Raw genomic sequence first — 19,653 nt, forward strand, 5'->3', positions numbered from 1 at the left:
TTCTGAAAGCAGAAAAATATAATTAATGGATAATGTGGCCTAAAATGCTGTTCATCAAGATTAGTTTTAGTGAAGTCTCAATAAAGAAGTTAGCAGTAGGAATCTATTTTCCATTAATCTGTTAAGGTTTCTACACAGACCCATGATAAATTACAAGAGAATAGTTGGAGGTAAAGGCAGAAAGGAAGGAAGAGGTGGAGGGGTCAGAGCCCAGCCTTGTTGTGAAACTCTGCGTGTTGTGTTAACTGTTACTGTGAGGCCTTTAGGGGGGACATCACTCACTGACTGCCACACACACACACACACACACACACACACACACACACACACACACACACACACACACACACGCACACACACACACACACACACACACACACACACACACACACACACTCATCTGATGTACTGTATATGAAAGTGTGTGAAGAAATGGACAAATCTATGTATAGGCAACAATACATAACCTATTGAAATGTCTCTACACCCAAAATGTAACCCCCACTACACTTAGGCCATGTTTACATGACAATGGTTTAGCTAAAACCTTATTTCCTTTACGTTTACAAAGAGTTCTGCATTAACACACACTTCTTTTGAACATTTTCTTCATGTACGCGGTTTCGGGAAAAACAGTCCCAAATCACTGTAGTATGCATGTCAAGCCAGTAGCCTAGTTGGCGGTGACACTTGTAGCCTAGTAGCTCTAAGGGTGCAATTTGGCGCATGTAAACACTCCGTTTATCGTAACCTCTTTTTCCACCGCATATAACTCGTGAAACCAGAAGACTAGTGACTGGAGCGCTGTGAGGCAGTGAAGGGGCTGTGTCAGTGCTACCTTCCTGTTCCTTTCTGCTTCAAAATAAAAATCAACTCACGTTTGGCCAGTGAAATGCCTTAGTAAATTTGTTTCTCAGTGACGAGGCTTGTCACTGGTTGTCAGCATGTGCTTTGACATGAGTTGCTTCAGAGATAGTCATCTGTCTTAGGGGTGCACCAATTGCAATTTTCTTGGCCGATTCCTCTTGCCGATTTTGTAAAGAGTGTAACCTGCCGATACCGATTCAGATTTTTTTCCCAGAGAACTATAATTCACAGTAGGCTTAACGCAAGTTTACATTCTTGGAACTTTAATTTATTTTTTTTGATAAACAAAAATTACTATTTAGTATTATGTAGTAGCCTATAGGTATTTGTAGGCTAATACCTACGCTACATTAAATGGTTGTTGTGAATGTTTTGGAAAAGGGCTTATTCCACCAATGCTTTGCCTATTCCAGACTTTTACTGTGGACTCACCAAAAGCTTTACATACTGTATGCATGTGAGTGCTAAAATGAGAGCCTGCTCACTTTATGCCTCGTATCCAGTGTTGGGAACGTTACTTTAAAAAAGTAATTAGTTATAGTTACTCACTACTTGTTCCAAAAAGTAACTGAGTTAGTAACTGAATTATTTCATAATAGAAGTAACTAGTTACCAGGGAAAGTAACTATTTGCGTTAGCCTACTGTAAAAAAAAAAGTGTCAACACATTTGGATTTTTCTGAGCAGTTTTCACAAGTCAGTTGAAATGAGTAGAACAGACAGGTAGGCCTACTTGTAGGCTACATAACCTTCAATATTTATTGCACATCAACAGACAGCAAGAGGTTTATCCTGCACTTCAAGTAGGCCTAGCCCAGTGCTTCTCAATTATTTTCTGTCATGCCCCCCCTAGGGGACAGAAATGTTTTCGCGCCCCCCCTAAATTGAAATACTATTGAGAACCTGCCAATATGTATTTATTTATCTGTGCAAAACCACTGTATGAGTTTCTGGCACAAGCATTCTGCATACAATCACCTTATTATCAAATTAGATAACAAAAATTAGCTGAGATAACTTCTGCAGCAAAAACATTCAAAGTTCAGTTTATTAGCTCAATTTGTAACATTTAAACAAGACTGCTCAGTCTGTGTGAATCTCAGGACAGAGAAACAAGAGCAAATGATTCACTGAGGTTTGCATTTCATTCAACACATTTTTAAACTGTAAACATAGTTAAGGTGATGTTTTTTTTATTATTATAGGCCAATAGGCCTTCTGTCATGCGATAACCAATAATTAATTAACGTTATTATTAGTCTACTTGCTTGATTTCTTTTTAAATAACCTAAAGAGACACATGTGGACATTTATTTACTGCAAATCGCGGCCTTTCGCGCGGATATGACCATACACAAGCACACATAGCGCTTGCTAGCACTTACATTTTTTTATTTTTTTTATTTTTTTTGTCAGTTGGAAATCAAGGCAGCCCGCGCCCCCCCATTTGAAACTGCTGAATGTACCGTGCTCATAGCATGCAGTACCAATGGTACACATGTCCATGCTGGCTGCTCGGAGAAGGCACAGTCCTGGGGCCCTGGGTCCAACCGATACACCCCTTGATTGAGGAATGCTAATGTTAGCGGGTGTTAGCGTTAACACGTGAGCAGACAAACAATGTTAACTTGAGCATCATAACGTTGGCTTTTCCAGACCAGATGGCCATTCTCTTTCTCCACCTGCCTCAGGCCTCTTTGTCTTCTCTCTCTCGCCGAGTCCCTACAGTTACACTACAGTAACACCGCCGCGCCACACGGGGCACTGCAGCAGAGTGCTGGGCTGCAAGACAGAGGCCTCACCTGTTAGCTCTAGCTTTTAGCGCCTGTGTGCCGTCACTTTACAGTTAACAAACCGAGCAGGTGGTTTAAATGGTCAAAAATTTTATCGGGCAAAGGAAACTTGATGCTGAGTGCGGCGCTTCAGCGTACTGTTGCCGTGACGCAGAGTTGACTTGTTTTAAGCAGCTTACTGCATGGGTTAGCTCTTGTGAGCTAGCTGGCTAACACTGAAATCTCTAGCATCTATTCAGGGCTTAAAGGTGAAGTAAGCGATTTATTTATATTAAAGGGGTAGTACAGAATTTTGGACATAAGGCCTCATTTCCAAGTTAGCCGGTGTGTTATTTATCATTGGAGACGTTTTCAACAAATTTCATTTATTCCTATAGTTGCAGAGTTTGCTGGGGCTAGGCTAGCGCAAGTCTTACCCACTCCATAGTACACTTGAGGCAAATCAATTATAACGCCAGACTATTGATGTAAAGGTGTCTGTTGATAGAATAATGTTAGAAATAAAACCAACCTTAAATAGCATTTCATTTTGAAGGACTTGCCGTGTCACAGCAGCAGCGTTATTCTTCCTGGTAGTAAGCTACGACAATGGCACACTGATATTACCTAGGTTACTGACTAGTTGCTGAAAAAATTGGCCCTCAAAATGCGATGATTCATGCAATGCGAGATTAGTTTTATTTCTAACATTATTCTATCAACACAGACATTTACATCGATAGTCTGGCGCTATAATTGATTTATCTCAGGTATTTGCCGACTTTCCGCCATAGCGCTAGGATAGTTTAAGACCAAAGACACATATTGCAACTTTTTTTTTAATACCGTGCTCACCAGAGCCGAGTAGCAACGGCTGCTGTCTACTCCTAACCGCTGACAGCCCTCACTGTGTGTCTGATAGCAGCCCCCTCCCCCCCCATACCTGCAGCAGACAGACAACACCGTGTTGCTCTGAGCAAGAGCTGCCAGGTGACGTTTGTAAACACGTAAATAGTTTTACAGGTCCACATTCAATAGGCTACTGCATATCTATAAAAAAAATAAGCTAACTTTACCTTGTAGTTAGGGTTGCAAAGGGGTGGAAAGTTTCCGGTAAATTACCGGAAACTTTCCGGAAACTTTCCATGGGAACTTTCGCTCAGGAATTTTGGGAATATTCGATTTTTGGGAATTGACTTGAAATTGGGGGAAATTTAATGGACTATCATATTCAAACTTAAATGTAGTTCAAATGTTCAAATGTGTATCTTCAAAAGTCTTGTGCTCTGGGCTTAATGTAGCCTCAATGCTCCAGGGTTCTAGAAATCATCTGTGCATGTGATGGAGGAATGCACAGTGCATGTAGGGGGCGTGGCCTCAATACCCCTGCAGTAAGCAGTGTGCTGTGTGCATGTGATTGAGGAAAAGCACATATTCTCAAGTGTGAAAGCATGAAAGCTGGTTTATTTAGTCAAGAATATGCTAAATATACATTTCCCCCGACTATATTTAAAATCACTGTTAAGGTCAAACCTTAAATTTGTTAAATTTTTGGTTTATTCCCGTTAATTCCCATTAATTCCCAAAATTCCCGTTAATTCCCGTTAATTCCCTTGGAAAGTTTCCAACTTTGAAAATTCCCGGAATTTTGCAACCCTACTTGTAGTTATGGCAACTAGTTTGTAAAGTTAGTTTGTAAATATGTAAAGAGGCCGAGGTAATTTGTATACCACCTGGTCAGCATTTTCCATTAATTTTGCCTCTTTCAGAATTGCATATTATGCAAATTAGTTGATTATGTCATCTAGCTACTACTAGTTAATTTTGGGCCAATAACTATTTTCATTATAGAGGAGTCAGCAGATATAGAGGAGGAACAATCAGAGGGCTCAGATGTAGAAGGGGCTGTGGTGAAAATGGGTCAAAATCCCTTTTCCTAAAGGAATGTCTGAAGGATTTCACATTGCGTTGCAGAATCAAAAACACAATGAATTGTATCATCTGTTGACAGTGTGGTCCAAAACATGCTGAAAATACAATATCAGTGGGCCTAATATAGTTTAAATTGGGAAACATTTGAATAGATGCGTTGCAGGTCTAATTAAGGTGTGCCCCTAAATTTTATGCTTGCGCCCCTAAAAATTCTAAGTTAGGAGCGCCAGTGCTCCTAGTAAAGCTTAGTCTGGAGCCCTGATATAGGTATATCCTTTTGTTTCCTCTGTATCACTTAGTTTTACTGGTATAACTACATGATATATTAATTTTTATCCTTTTTCAGTTTGATATTATTTCATTATCATTTCAAGATCTCCCCGAGCTGTTATATATTGAAACAGTGTGTTGTTTGTTTTGAAAGCATCCTTTTCTTACTAGCTTGGCTTTGTTTCTAAAAACTTGAGTCTTCTATCTGGCAAAGAGCTTCTCGGTTTCTGCTGAACAAACATATCTGAACAGTCATTAAGTAAAGCAAATGTTATATTTATTCCTCTTTCTTTTTTCTAGGAACCATCCGTCCAGTGCGGCGGAGTTTCTATGAGCCGGCCTCGGCCCCGGGTCAGGGCTGGCAGTGGGAGTGGGAGAACGATGCTGGTACGTGGACGGCCTACGACATGGAGGTGGCCATCGCCATCGAGAACGCACACAGCCGCCAGCAGACCGGCCTCGACTTGACACCACTGGGCTTCTGCTACCTCATTGATTTTCAGAACATGACTCAGGTGCGCTTACGCAACCCAAAATAAGAACTAGTGGTTAAGTTAAAGGTCGACTATTATGTAAAATGCACTGTTTAATAGTTTTGCAACATTAATATGGGTCCTTCCCTGGTGTGTCTACAAACTCCCAAAATATGAGTAAAAAAAACTCTTTTTCTCCACCTTTACCTTTCTGAAAACCTCTTTTCAAAAGTCAGGTTTTGGGAGAGGCAACTACGCCTCATAACCAAACTAATTTAGCACCACCTCCACCCATAGACGGATTATGAGATAATGGGCCCCTGGGCACAAACTCTTAAAGGGCCCCCCACTCCTCTTGTTGTGGAGAGAGATTATATTCTGGTAAGAAATAGCTTAGAAGCCGCTGTGGTGCATCTGGTAAAAATGCGCAGAGGATGTATAGTCCAAATGGGGTTTAAAGAGGACCTATGATGCTTTTTGACTTTTATGACCTATAAACGTTGTTATGATGATTCATAGTCATGCTTAACCATACTAAATTATCAAATAATGACTTACATGCATTTCGACGTATTCCCTGCTGACCGTCTGGGGTGTCTGTGCAGAGCACTAAACACTATTCTAGCCAGTCGAGAAGTCACGTCTTCAAAGCGGTCTACCCTTTCATAATTTGTGACGTTGCATAAAAATTGGTGACGTGAACACGCGGATGTTTCCATGTATGGTAATGCTGTCACTTCCCTGTTCGCGTCTGCCTCGCGCCCTTATAGGTCCATGCTCGCGCTTCCCGCCACTGAAAGTGTTCCGGAAGGAAGGTAACCAATCACAACGGAGTGGGGTTTGCAGGAGGGGGGGGAGGGTAGCGGAGATGGCCGATGCACAGGCGGAGGGAGCGGAGATTGCCGAAGCACACAAACTCAAGTGTTGACAGGATGTGCTGGATCGCCAAAATAAGAGAAAGAGCTTCCCGAAAATCTACATAGTTTTTTGTGATGTGATTCGTGTCAGGTTGCTCTATAGCAGTGTAAAACAAGAAATTAAGACCAGAAAAGTAGTATAATAGGTCCTCTTTAATGAAAGAATGCAGAATAAACATTGGTGGTTCACAACTGTTGGTATGAGTGTGGTTCTGTAAATAGACAGATACAGAAAGAATACTTATACACACCAGGCTAATAACAATATGCAGTCAAACAACAGTAATATAAGCATAACAGCGATCTCTTAAATAATGAAATAATATGTGTCACGTTCATATGTTACATAATGGCGTTCCGACGCTGGCGTTCCATTAACATATTTTACAGTACAAAATACGCTATTAATGGCGATCTAACAATCAACATAAAACACCCTTACAGGGAAAAATACTTACAGGTATATGAACGCACACAATACCGGAATAATTAACAGTTAAAACACACGGCCAACTCTCTCAGGCCGTCCACGCAGAAGTCCGCTGTCACACTGTTCCCTCGGCAACTACATCACCCGCTTGCTCTCTAATTAGATGCACGAGAGGAGACGTCAGGTGTGCATGCACCGAAAGCATGACCATACGTTAACACTGGCCGCTCACGTGAACAGCTGTAGTAACTAACCAATGGCCCTTTACAACACCTCCCTATCCAGTCAGGTACACTGACTTTTCCACACAGATACATACAATTAATGGCAAAAACATATTAAGGAAGTCAGTGTTTCCCACAGGATTTTGGGATACTGTTGGAGGGTCCGGGGGCATGCCCCGCTGGATTTTTTTTTACCTTTTTAAAGTAAAATGCATCAATCTGGTGCACTTTGAGAGGACATCTTAGAGGCTATATCAAATCCTGAGATGCAGAAGGAACATTATTTTTCAGATTTTTCTTAAACAGGCAGCACTCTTTACTCTGCAACTGTAAAAACAGTACAGTAGATTGGTCTGCAGACCCATGTTCTATGATGGATGGGCCCATTTCAACAGATAAAGGGTGGATAGCTACTTTATATGAACAGTATAGAATTTACACATAGAAAGATTATTTCTGTATGTGTGAGGGGGCCTCCAAGGCCCCTCATGAAGCCCCTTAGACAGAGCTACTAATGCTGTTGTTTTTAACTTGCTTTTGTATTTCTCCCCTACTAGTTGAGGGGCCCATGAGGATTTATATCTTGTTACATTTTAATGAGTATCCTTATATTTAGGCTATTCCTTTTTGGACCCTGTTATTGACATGAGTGACTGAGCTCTTTGACTATGCAACATGAAAAGTTACTATCAGTATCTCTGGCTTAGGGCCCCCCTGAGCCCTTGGGCCCCTGGGCCTGTGCCCGTGCAGTAATCCACCCCTGCCTCCACCTGTGATAAGCCACACCCCCAGATCCCCCCTGAATCTAACTGGCAGTTTGATTCATGATCAATCAGAGCAGACTGGACTTTTTGGAAGTTGGGGCCTAAAATGGAGCCTTTCAGACAGATGGTGAGAGGAGGAGATTCAGCAATGGCACTTACAATTTTGAACCTAAAACTGAGCGTTATATTATGTGACCTTTTAACTTGGAACTCCTTCTGTGGTAACCCAAGGGCAATAATGCACGCACACTTGTAACTCAGTTTAGTGTCTTTACTGAAACCATGCTCACTGCATAACAGCCAAAGTATGCACGAGACATGCAGGTGCAGAGCAAGCCACAACAATACGGCGGGGTACACAGGTATAGGCACAAAGGTTCCGGGGTGCAGGATATAAATGAGTGCAACACTAATTCAGTTTATAACACCTTCCATGTCTTCAATAAAACAAAATGGACGATATTTATCTTTCAAGCTGCAACATTTTCCTAAGGTGTCGAACTCCTAATCAGGGTTGGCTATAAATGATGACTCCTGAACTAAAGACTTTGTTGTGTTCTCCTGCAGGTGAACAGACAGAGCCAGAGATGTCGGAGGCTCCAGAGGCGTGCTGACATGGCTTACCCTTTAGTGTCTGGTCCTCTCCCTGTCCCTAAAGGAGGAAGTCTAACAGGAGCCCTGCTGGGGGTTGGAGTATCGGGGACTAGTATGGGGATGGGTGGCTCTGTCTACCTTAGTGGGGGCTTACCAGCTCCTGGACTCGGCCAGCCGTGTTCCTGCCAGCAGTGCATGCTGGTCCTCAGTGTGAAGACCAACACAGGTGGAGTAGGAGCAGGGACCCTAAGCAGACGCTCGCTTACCATGCAGCGGCTCAGAAACTCAGCACCCGCCTCCAGACCTCTGAGTCCGGCCAAATCGGCTACTCTGGGACGAGGACAGCAGCAGAACTCAAACTTCAACTCCAACTATTACCAGACGCTGCCGCACGGCCTGGCCATCTCCAGAAACATCTCTTCACCGCGCAGGAACGCCCAGCTCTTTGCGCAGTCACTGGCCGCGCTCACGGCCGGCACCTCATCTCTGGGCATCTCCTCGTCTTCCAGCAGGCCCCCGCCGCCGTCCCTCCCGCCCCCTCAGCCCCCGTCGTCCAACCATAACGCTTCGTCCGCTCATGCCCAGCACTCCTCGTCCTCAGCTGGCGAATCATCAGTGCCCACCGCCACGTTGGTTACCCCTGCCAAAGGAGTGACCACGCCCCCTTCCCCCGTGCCCTCTCCATCGCCGCTGGTGATGAAGCCGTCCGCCCCCAAAGTGTGCCACGCCCCGTTACCACAGAGATCAAGTTTAGCCGGGCTGAGTAGACCAGCGCTACAGAGGATAGCCATGGCCCAGTCCAGAGCGCTAATAGCATCAGGGTGAGTAAAATTCAACATTCACACTCTGCAGAAGTTACCTTTTTTTAAATCTTTATTTACTTCACTTCAGTTTCGCACTGGATTAATGGGCAGGATCGCCCAAATAGCATGCTGTTTTCAACACTACAAATCTCAGTCGGATTTAGTAGACATCCGGGTATTTCTAACCATCCTAAATCTGGCTACAAGAATCGGGACATACCAAATCTTTTTTCTACCATACTAAATAGTTGATAGTATGGGTATTGGAACACAGGGTTGGTTCTTTATATCTAGACCAACAATCTGTAGCAGCCAATAATGAAATAACAGCCAATAACGTAAAAAATGCTGATTTCGTAATAATTTTTCAGTTTTTAATTATTAGCCTAAATGGTTGGTTTAAAAATCTATCCATATCCAGTGTTTCCTACACAAAGGCTTTACTTTGGCAGCCGGTCCAGGAAGATTGAGACCCTGGGCGTGTAGATAAAATCTGTATTCCAGTATTTTCAACAAAAACATTTTGTTATCAAATGTATTGGTCAGTGTGTGTGTTATAGTGGTGCAGCCATGTGTGCGGCCCATGCTACAGGTGTTTTTGTAGTTAGTTGGCGTTTAGTCTGAATTCCACCAGCTGCCTGTCCGATCCTTCTTCGCTCTGCCACGGCAGCAGAGATGAGAGGTTTCACTTTAGTGAGTGTGTGAGCGTCCACTAGTTCAGAGTAGGGATGTTAAACGACTCATTGTTTGCGTGTCGACGTGTCGGAGGCATGAATCGACAAATCGATCGATTTACTGTGCCATTAAAAAAAAAGAAAAAAAGGGCAGTGTGCCTTTTTTTGCGGCAGCACGTAGTTGTGGTGCTGATAAACTGTTCCTTTAAAAAAACACTGCTGTCGCCCGCTGTGTGTGTTCAGACTTCATCTGCATCAAAGCCTTTTTGATAATAAAATGAGAGGCTTTAATTTTAAAAACGCTGTCCATGCGTCGGAGGTGAATGTAACTTACTCGGCTGAAAACAGAAACTAGGGAGACGGCTCACTGTACAGTCCCTTCAGTCGCGCTGTCAGCTTGCAGACATGGATCTGTGTACATAAAAACAGATAGCGGAAGCCGTTCCCGTTGACGTTATCATGTTATCCATCAAACCACAGAGTTTTTCTGCACGGCGCCTTGCGAGGTCTCCCGGTGATAGTCACCGTCACAGCGCTACTCGCTGCTTTGCTCGGGCGGAGGCTTTGAGTGAAGGTGATTTACATCTGGTGTGGCCCGGGTCAACAGTGCAGTGCAACATATAAAGCATTACGTTTTAATATTCGTCTACGACCGTGATGTTAATTTAACTTTATGCTGCATATGTTGCACTGCACTGTTGACCCACACACACCGGACCTGCAGCGCGCGCTCGCGACCACTCGTGAACTCGCATGACGGACGTCTCCGATGTGCCCAAAACATCTAATAAAGTGAAACACCCGATTTATCGATTTCTATTTTTCGAGTCGTCTTGAGCACGTGTCGAAAATCGAGCCGAGAATCGACACATTGTTCACATCCCTAGTTCAGAGGAGCTGAGAGGTTTTTACTTTAGTCAGTGTTTGAGCATCCACTAGTTCTGCTGCACCGTCTCTCTGCTCCGTTACTGCTCCAACTGTCCAGTTATATATGCACTCATAGATATATATAGAACACTAGATACGCCACGGCGCTGTTGAGCTCCAGTCGGCTGACAGCCCACCGCCGCGCCATCTTGAGTAGGTCAATCTGCTGCCTTGTGCATTATACCATATGGAAAATTCATACAACATGTAGCAAATTTAAGCCATGATGGCTCAGTGGATGACACTTAAGGCCCTTTCCCACCGCCGCGCGGCAACCGCCCTCTCAACCGCCTCCTTGCCGGAGGACTCCACCGGTGAGCCCGGCGTTTTTAGAAGCGGCTGCTGCCTCGGCGGCAATGACAGCGAGATGCTTCGGTGATCGTATCGTTGGGATAGCCCGACTAGAAGTCAACCACGCTTATTTCTCGCTTTCTCTCTCGTATAACGATGTTATAGTCTCTCTATATGAGCTTTTATGAAGAATAAAAGTACAGAGAAAAAATACAGTTCCGTCTAAAAAATAATTCCCCTAGAAAATTGGCTTCAATCGCTGGTTCCACGTGTTTGTGTTTAACATAGAATATATATTAAATCTTTTTAAAATGACAGACACTTTAACATTGAGTTAATACATGGTTGAGCCGTGTTGTTTAGGTCTGGATACTCAGTTTGCAACGATGCCTTGTATAACCGTCTTACCGCTGGGCGGCTGCCGCTGGAAGTTTCAACACGGGGAAAGCTGAGCGGTTGGGCAAAATCTGTGTGCGCTCACGTCGGCGGCAACCGCTTCCTGGTCCAACCGCCGCGGCTGTAACCGCCTCCCCTCAGCCGCCCTTCCCTCATTGAAATGAATGGAGGCAGCGGCGTTGCCGCGCGGCGGTGGGAAAGGGCCTAAAGTTGATGATCCATGTTTGATTCTGAGTGGTAGGACGATTTTTTTCTCTAGGTTACACAAAAAACACTATTTTTAGTACATGACATTTTAAAGCTGGGGTACATGATTTCTGATTGGTCAAAGTTAACATGAGCTGTACACTTTTACCAATCAGAGCGAGGCTCCGATTCTCTGTTCTTATTGGCTGTCGGGACTGTCCATTCACTTTGGCACAACTTTGTTGGTATAGAGTGTGTCAGGGAGGGACCGTAGGGGAGGGGCCAAAGAGAACAAGTGGAGCGGTTGAGGTTACTTAATGCATCTTAACACAAGATGAGCAAGGAATAAACAAACAGAAAATCCATATTAAGACCAGCCCATGTAACGATATAGACAACAAAACAAATAGGTCTAACAATAATAGCCTACTCAACTAGGCTACAAACATTCACTATCTGAGTTACAGTGATGGCAAATGTAGGGTCTGCTCACTCTAATGCCTCATTTCCACCGAGTAGAGCGGGTCGGATCGGAGCGGTTCGGTCCGGGTAGTTTGGCTTTTCATTTGTAAAAAGTTGGGTAGGGTACGGTTTAAGCGCACCTAACCGCTCTGAGCCGCTCCAGATCTCAGTACTCCTCCGTAGGGGTACTAGCCGCCTGAAAGCGGACCGAAAATGCAGAGCTACACGCTGCCGTCATTTGATTGGTTGGTCGAAAGAATCATTTCCGCCATGTGTATTCATCTCGGCAAGAGTGAAGAGAGTCTGTGTTTTGGTGAAAATGTGAGCACAGCACTGTTTATTGTTTGGTGTTTTTCCTCGTCATTAATAATCAGTTGGTTTAGTTACGTGTCCCACTGCTACGTAGCTGCCGCAGCCAGCACTGTTTGCTCACTGAGTTGCACCGAGCCGTCTCTGTGTTTACGCCATAGCCTAGATAGTTTTAGGCTAAATACACGCTCACAACACGGGGGGAATAAATAAATAAAGCGGCTGGTTTGACCAAGCAAAAACGAGAGACCGCTGGCTTGACCACAGTTGGTCGAAAGAATCATTTCCGCCGTGTGTAGTCACCTCGGCTAGAGTGAAGAGTCTTGTTTTGGCGAAAATGTGAGCGCGGCACTGTTTATTGTGTGGTGTTTTTCCTCGTCATTAAAATAATCAGTTGGCTACACTGTGTCCCACTGCTACGATGTCACGTAGCCAGCGCTGTTCGCTCACTGTCTATCAGTTTCACCGAGCAGTCTCTGTGCTCACAACAACACGGGGGGAATAAATAAAGAAGCGGCTGGTTTGACCAAGCAAAAACGAGAGACCGCTGGCTTGACCACAGTTGTTCCACAACCCTATAGTTTGACCCATATTCTGGCGGCGGATATCGCAATCCAGCCTAAACCCCGCCCTACCAGTAAGGGTAGGGTCATAAACCCCGCCCTACCAGTAAAGGTAGGGTCCGCGGTGGAAACAACACCGAGATTCTTAAAAGTGAGCTGTCCCGCTCTGAGCCGCTCCGATCCGACCCGCTCTACTCGGTGGAAATGAGGCATAACTAAGCGAAGCTTGTGTGCCCACTGGTTGCACATACAACACTTTTCCCTTACTTCCCCTGAACGGCTGCTGGAGAACGTTTCTATACAAACCAAACACAAACTATCCTCTTCATCTGATGAGGATTCCTCCTCCTGTCTCTTTCTCTTGTGTTTCTTCTTCCCCAGCTGGTGTGTGGAGTGCACTGGGGTGCAGTAGCCTTGGCAACTGGTCTAGTTTGGGATGCACTGGGTCGTTTTGATTTTGTGGCCCTTTTTCTCTTTCGAATGCTAGCTGCCTTTTCCTGCTCTATTCTTTCCTTCTCTGGGGTGTCAGTGAAGATACAGCTTGACATGTTCTTTTGTTATTGGGTTCCGTTCCTGGTTGCACCCTTTGGATAACATGTGACAACCAACCCCCCAAAAAATGTGACGACCAACCCCAACTGGAATTTCTTACTAGCATCAAGGCCAACAACCATCTGACAACTAAGTAGCTTGCTAACAACAATCTAAGCTATAGCTTACCCTTCACACTTTTTTAGGGTAACAAGTGTTTTGTTTTAAACCCATTGTGTAAAAGCCTAGAAGAAAAATACTGAGGAGCTAAATATTTTCAATTTGACATGAAAAACACAAACAGTCCTCTCACCTCAAATTCAGCAGTCTAACTCCAAGGAAGACTATGTAGGTGACCTCTGATCCCAATTCTGGATCTTTACATACCAAAATTTAACAAGCGGCGCCTTCTGGTTCCGAAATATAACGATTGTGACAACCAACCCATGTGACATATAACCCCGTTCTCCCCTACCGGGATGAGTGTACCGTCGGATCAAAGTAAAGACATTAACGCAAAGTTGAACTGGCAGCTAAAGCTATTTACCTCAGCCGAGCCAAAATAAGGACACTTGCTTCGAGAGATCAGCACGCTCCCAACTACAGTTCGGGCCAAGAAGCTGACGGATAACAAAACTCCTGTGAGTGATATACCCTTAATTTGTCAAATAAAGAACCTGACTAAAAAGGGCAGTGCACTGACAGCCTCTCGGATAAATAGAAGAGGAAAAAAGTGGCACATTAGATGGTGATGTGTTCAAGTGCTGCTGTTTAAAATGACAATTTGGCAGAGATAGCTCATCGTGATAAGTTCAATGTGATCTTGTAAAATGTAGTGTTAGGCGAGAAACTAAAACAAAAGGCTACAGCTGAAGTAGTCAATAGAAGGGAAAAAAAGATCTTAGGGCCAACGCAATTACAAGAAGGTAATACTGTGTACCAGGGTATAATTTGAGGATGATTTAAAGTTATCAAAAATGGCAGCACAGGCCAACAGCTGGTGACCTAGGAGTTTTTTTGGTACAGAATTACGGGTGCTGCGATCACACAGGATAACACTATGTATGTGTCCGTGAGCTTTGTGCCATTGGCTGCACTGTAGGCCTACATGGCGGAGTGTGAAGCGCAAAGTGTAAAGGCCACTAAAGGAGATTTATTCAAAGTTTTTATTAACGGTAATATTAAAAGGCTAAGATATTTTTACCACAATATGTGATTAGCGTATGAAGATTTATTGGGTGAAACCCGGCAATCCCATGTACAATCAGACGGATCAGCACCACCAGCCAAAATAGAATGATCCTTTGTTTCATAAACACATTTTGTGACTATTCGTCTGTGAGATTGTCAGGCTCCTCCCATTAAATCGTCAAATAGTCGACTATTTTGGGTCAGCCCCATAGATAGTATATAAAATTGATGTAGCATCCGGGCTGACCTCAGTTACCCTCGCTGCTTGACGACCGTAGTGCATTAATGTGATGATGTAGGGACGAGGGAGGGGACTGCTAACTGCAGTAACTAACTAAGGAAGTTAGCTAAAAGCACCATTACATTTACAGCACCTTTGCTCCAAAAAAATTCACCCCCCTCAGTGTTGTCATAGAGATATGACCTAAATATACAGACTAGAATGTTTTTTTGGACCAGGCCGTAAATAGGTTTATTAATGCTGTGAAAAGGGCCTATTTAACATGGGAGTCTGAAAAATTGCTCTGTTTTGGTACCACCTCGTGGCAACTCGATGAACCGAATTATTTGTCACTTCCGCATTGGATGATGGTAGAACTCGCTGTGGTTGGGGCTTGGTCAGCCCTAAATGTTGTTAATATTGCTATTAGAGGTTAAAGTTGAAAATAATTTAAAGGCAGCATTTTCAGGGAATTATTTTTGCAATCACAGACACTGTTCAGGTGTGTACAGACCTGCAGGAGAGATGCTCTTGACATATTCTCATCAACGCATTGACATTTTCTTATGAGTCCTGCTTCATGTTCAGACATGCACAAACATACACACGCCTGGGCATGCTAAATACATACAAACATGCCCACATGCATACATACAAGCCTCGTAACTGCCATCACAAGGGTTATGCATGTCAGTGTTGAAATGAGTCATGCATCGGTTACCTTGTACGGTTGAGGTTCAAATCCACAATCAATCCTGTTCTGGTTATGTTTGACTAATAGACCTTTTTAGCATTTAGAGGCTTTTAAAGATGTTTTTGGAGTGTTGACCAAAATGCACTGAACAGAAGGGAAAGTGATGTTGCTTGAAGGTGACATCCAGAAGAGAGTGAAGACTAATGATATTCAACAGTGGTGTTTCGGCAGCACAAACAGGAAATTGTGAAACATTTCATGGAATGCATGTTAAGTAACAACAATAAATGTGGATGAATTGGAATACAAAGATACTTCAGGAAAAATGGAAGAATGGCAAATTGAAGTTATAACCATTCAACTGACCTTGTAACTTTGTTCTGATTCCTATGGAATACATGTCTGTCAATGTTTTTGTGTGAGTGTGTGTGCATGTCTCTGCCATTGATGTGTGTGTGTGCGCATGTCTACGTGCCATTGGTGTGTTTGTGTCAAAAGTCAGCTGAGCCTTTTGTGTGTTGTCCATCTGTTAAGTGGCATCTGTAGACCATGAATTGTGGTATTGTGGGGGAGGCCATGGGTCAGCAGTACCTCCCTCTCTCTAAAGCTATGTGATGAATACAGCGCTATGCATGGAGCAGAAGTCTTCTAACAATGTCATTTGGGGAGTTAGTTGCATAATAGTAAGCATCTAAATAGAGTCAGGATTTAAATTTTAGGTCATTTAATCTAAAAGTTGGACTCACTATGGTCAGAAGTTGGACATGTGCATATCCAGTAGACCCTGCCAGCTTTACCTCCTCTCCTCCCCCACTGCTCTCCTTTCAGCCTGAACCCTGGCTCTTCTCCCCCACTACCCTTGAACTCCTGCTTCTGTTCTAATCATTCTCTAGCACTTCACCTCTTCCTCCTCTTCCCTGGCATCCCTCTTTTATACTCTCTCACACTTTATCTGAGCTCAAATGTTCCAACTTCGTATGCTGTTTAAGCCGTCGTGCAATGACTTGTGTGCTTTTAATTCACTCGGAGTTTGTATCAACTGAAGTGAATAGGGACCAAATGCAAAGATGCTTTGAACAAAGAGCATATCCAGCAAACACATTTTTGGTGGTGAATCTACTTGTATCATTGTTTAGACTCTTTGATTTAATAATAATAATATCTCATGATCTTTCACCCAACCTTCGAACGAATATTCAGACTTTGAATAAGAAGTGACAGCCCTACTGTGTATGCACAAAAAAAATCCAGTATTAATACAAAGCCTGGGCTCTACAAATGGGCCTGTTGCTAGCTTCGTTGGTCCCCTTTTGTTAAGATACCCTTTCTAACACCAGTTCACAGAGCCTAGGCTATGTAATAACATCAGATTTTTTTACAGGTTTTCAGAAAGGGTGAGGGTGAGAAAAGGAGAGAGTTTTTCTTTTGTTGATACTTTGGCAGTCTCTAGGCACACCGTGGACCCATATTTATGTTAAAAAACATTGAAAAAGTGCATTTTGCATAATATGGGAGTATTCTAGTGGCTAACTTATTAAAAAAACTAGGGGTTAAAACCAGGCTTGGGCATTTAAAAAATACGGTTTATAGAACGGGCCAGGCTCGGACAGAACACTCTGGGGATATATTTGAATTATTAGGGACATTCGAAATTAGTTTGAACTTAATTTTTGGAAAAGGTGACAGCCTAATACACAGTATGGACAGCTAGTGTACCGTGACGATATATTCACAGATTTTGACTGAATAGATTTTGACAGCTAGCATTCTCCAGAATTGCTGAGTCCACTTTTAACACATAAAGTGTTGACTGATAAGACTTGGTCATGCTTTACAGTCATAATGAGGGGGGGGGGGATGTTGGTAATTTACCTACAGAGGCTGATTCTTATCAGCTTCCAGCCACAACTCAACTTCTGCAAACAAATTCTACACAACTGCAACCGGAAAGCAACCATTTCCAGCGTTGCATGAGGACGTAGTTATCAAAACTATTTCATAGAAGCTGACCCGTTTGTTTTGGTTTCCTTATTTTTTGGTGAAGAGGTCTGCACAGAGCCTGTAAAGAAAAGTGATGCATATTTAGCACTGACTTAAAAAACAGGAGTGTTTCACATATTCAATTGAAAGGTCAGATGGTTTTTGAGATGTAGATTTCCAGCAGTACCCCGTCTCTTGTTCCCTGCCCCCCTCCCTCCTGTCCCGTGGCGTCTGGGGCAGTCTGGGCCCCTCACAGCCTCATTGTTGGTCTCCACAGTAACCTTTGTTGGATCAGCCCAGCCTGGGTCGCATTAGCACTACAATGCTGCTGAGCCTCCACTATTTCTCTACTCTCTTCTCCTTCCTTCCCCCTATCTCAGCTCAGCCCTATATTCTACGTAGCCTAGATTCTCTTCCTATGTATCTCCTTTGCTCCTCTGTTTTTATACATATTTGATCTGTTTTCATGAGTTGTCATTGTTTTTGATCTCTGGCTCCCCTTCCTGTGTAGATTTTAAAAACACCTCTCCTATCTGGTGAATAGTCCTCACAAGCTTAGCCTCATAGCATTCATTAGGGTGGATTTTCAGGGGGGGGGGGGCTGGATGTGTGGGAATATCCCATCATGTAGATGCCAGTGCTAATCTACTTTCAGCATTATCATAATAAGTATATTTTCTTCCAAATGAGATAGAATCATACAATGGTACTGGTTCAGTAAGCGTTGTTGCCAAACCCCCAGACAGTCACCACTACGAGTGCTATGAGGGAGGCAGGGGTGTGGAGATATAGTTATATAAATGTGTGTATGTGTGTAGACAGCCGTCTACACACATACATCTTGGGGGGGTACAAGACAAAGAAATTAGTCAGCAAACTGTCAAAGATTGATCACACATTGGTGTAAGAAATCAGGCCAAAACACACACACACACACACACACACACACACACACACACACACACACACACACACACACACACACACACACACACACACACACACACACACACACACACACACACACACACACACGGAGATGCCAGACTCAGACTGGGAAGGTATCTAACAAATGCACAAACACACACACACATTGTCCTTTCTCTCTCACACACGCACAGAGTAAAAGCAAATATTGACGGTCCTGAGGGGAGATGCGGTGAAGAATGTTTGCTCTATCTCTCCAGTGGGGGATTATTGGAACGAGACAAAGAGAACCAATGATTTTTTTTAGGGGGAGGGGGGGTGTTAGTGTGTTGTGGGAAAGGGGTGAAGTCTGCGCAGACTGTTACGGAGAAAGTATGAGTATTCTAGGACGAGTGATAAGAACAGACAAGCAGAAATGTGTTGGCACCTGTTAAGTTCACCAACAGGTTGGAAACTCCAACCTCTCTGGAGTCTTAATCATTGGTGGCCCATAGAGGGAGCTGTATCCACACCACACAGAGAGAAATATGTTTGCTCGCACTTTTAGGGAGTACAGTGCTGCTTGAAAGTATGTGAACCCCTTGAGCCTTTTGGAATTTTATTTATTTTAACCATTATTATTTCATTTTCATCAATACCAGTTTTTTTTTATATATAAATATAATATGGCTGCAACTAACGATTATTTTGATAATCGATTAATCTGTCGATTATTTTCTCGATTAATCGATTATTAATCGATTAGTGTTTTGGTCCGTAAAATGTCAGAAAATGGTGAAAAATGTTGATACATTTTCCAAAGCCCATGTTGACGTCCTCAAATGTATTGTTATGTCCAAAACACACAGATATTTCAGTTTACTGTCATAATAGGATTATAGAAACCAGAAAATATTCACATTTGAGAAGCTGAAATCAGAGAATTTGGAAATTTTGTATTAAAAAATTACTCGAAACGATTAATCGATTATCAAAATAGTTGCTGATTATTTTATTAATCGATTAATAATCGATTTGTCGATTAATCGTTGCAGCTCTAAAATATAATAATAAATATATAATTAGGCCTAAAAAAGGAGTGGAGCCATTATATCGCATACCGCACTGTTGAGCCACCCTGAGTCACCGCAGGGGGTATTCCTTCACCACGACAGCCCTATCGAGCAGGTAAACACAATCAGGTGGGCCAAATTGAGTGATGAAATGGACCAATGTAATGAGAAATCTTTAGGGAAGAATGTGTGCGGCACTAGATAA

At 43.2% G+C, this 19,653-nt stretch overlaps 1 protein-coding gene across 2 annotated transcripts in view; it reads left to right on the top strand.

The window, feature by feature from the left end:
• Positions 1–19,653, top strand: part of LOC307251680 (E3 ubiquitin-protein ligase DTX4-like) — a 76,951-nt gene that overhangs the window by 33,132 nt on the left and 24,166 nt on the right. For both annotated transcript variants that reach the window (XM_080029071.1, XM_080029070.1), the window contains exons 3-4: positions 5,141–5,355; positions 8,216–9,063. In XM_080029071.1, coding sequence (XP_079885197.1) covers positions 5,141–5,355; positions 8,216–9,063 — 1,063 coding nt within the window. The remainder of the gene's footprint in view (positions 1–5,140; positions 5,356–8,215; positions 9,064–19,653) is intronic.

Source organism: Ammodytes marinus (assembly GCF_949987685.1).
Source record: "Ammodytes marinus genome assembly, chromosome: 6".
Taxonomy (NCBI): domain Eukaryota; kingdom Metazoa; phylum Chordata; class Actinopteri; order Uranoscopiformes; family Ammodytidae; genus Ammodytes; species Ammodytes marinus.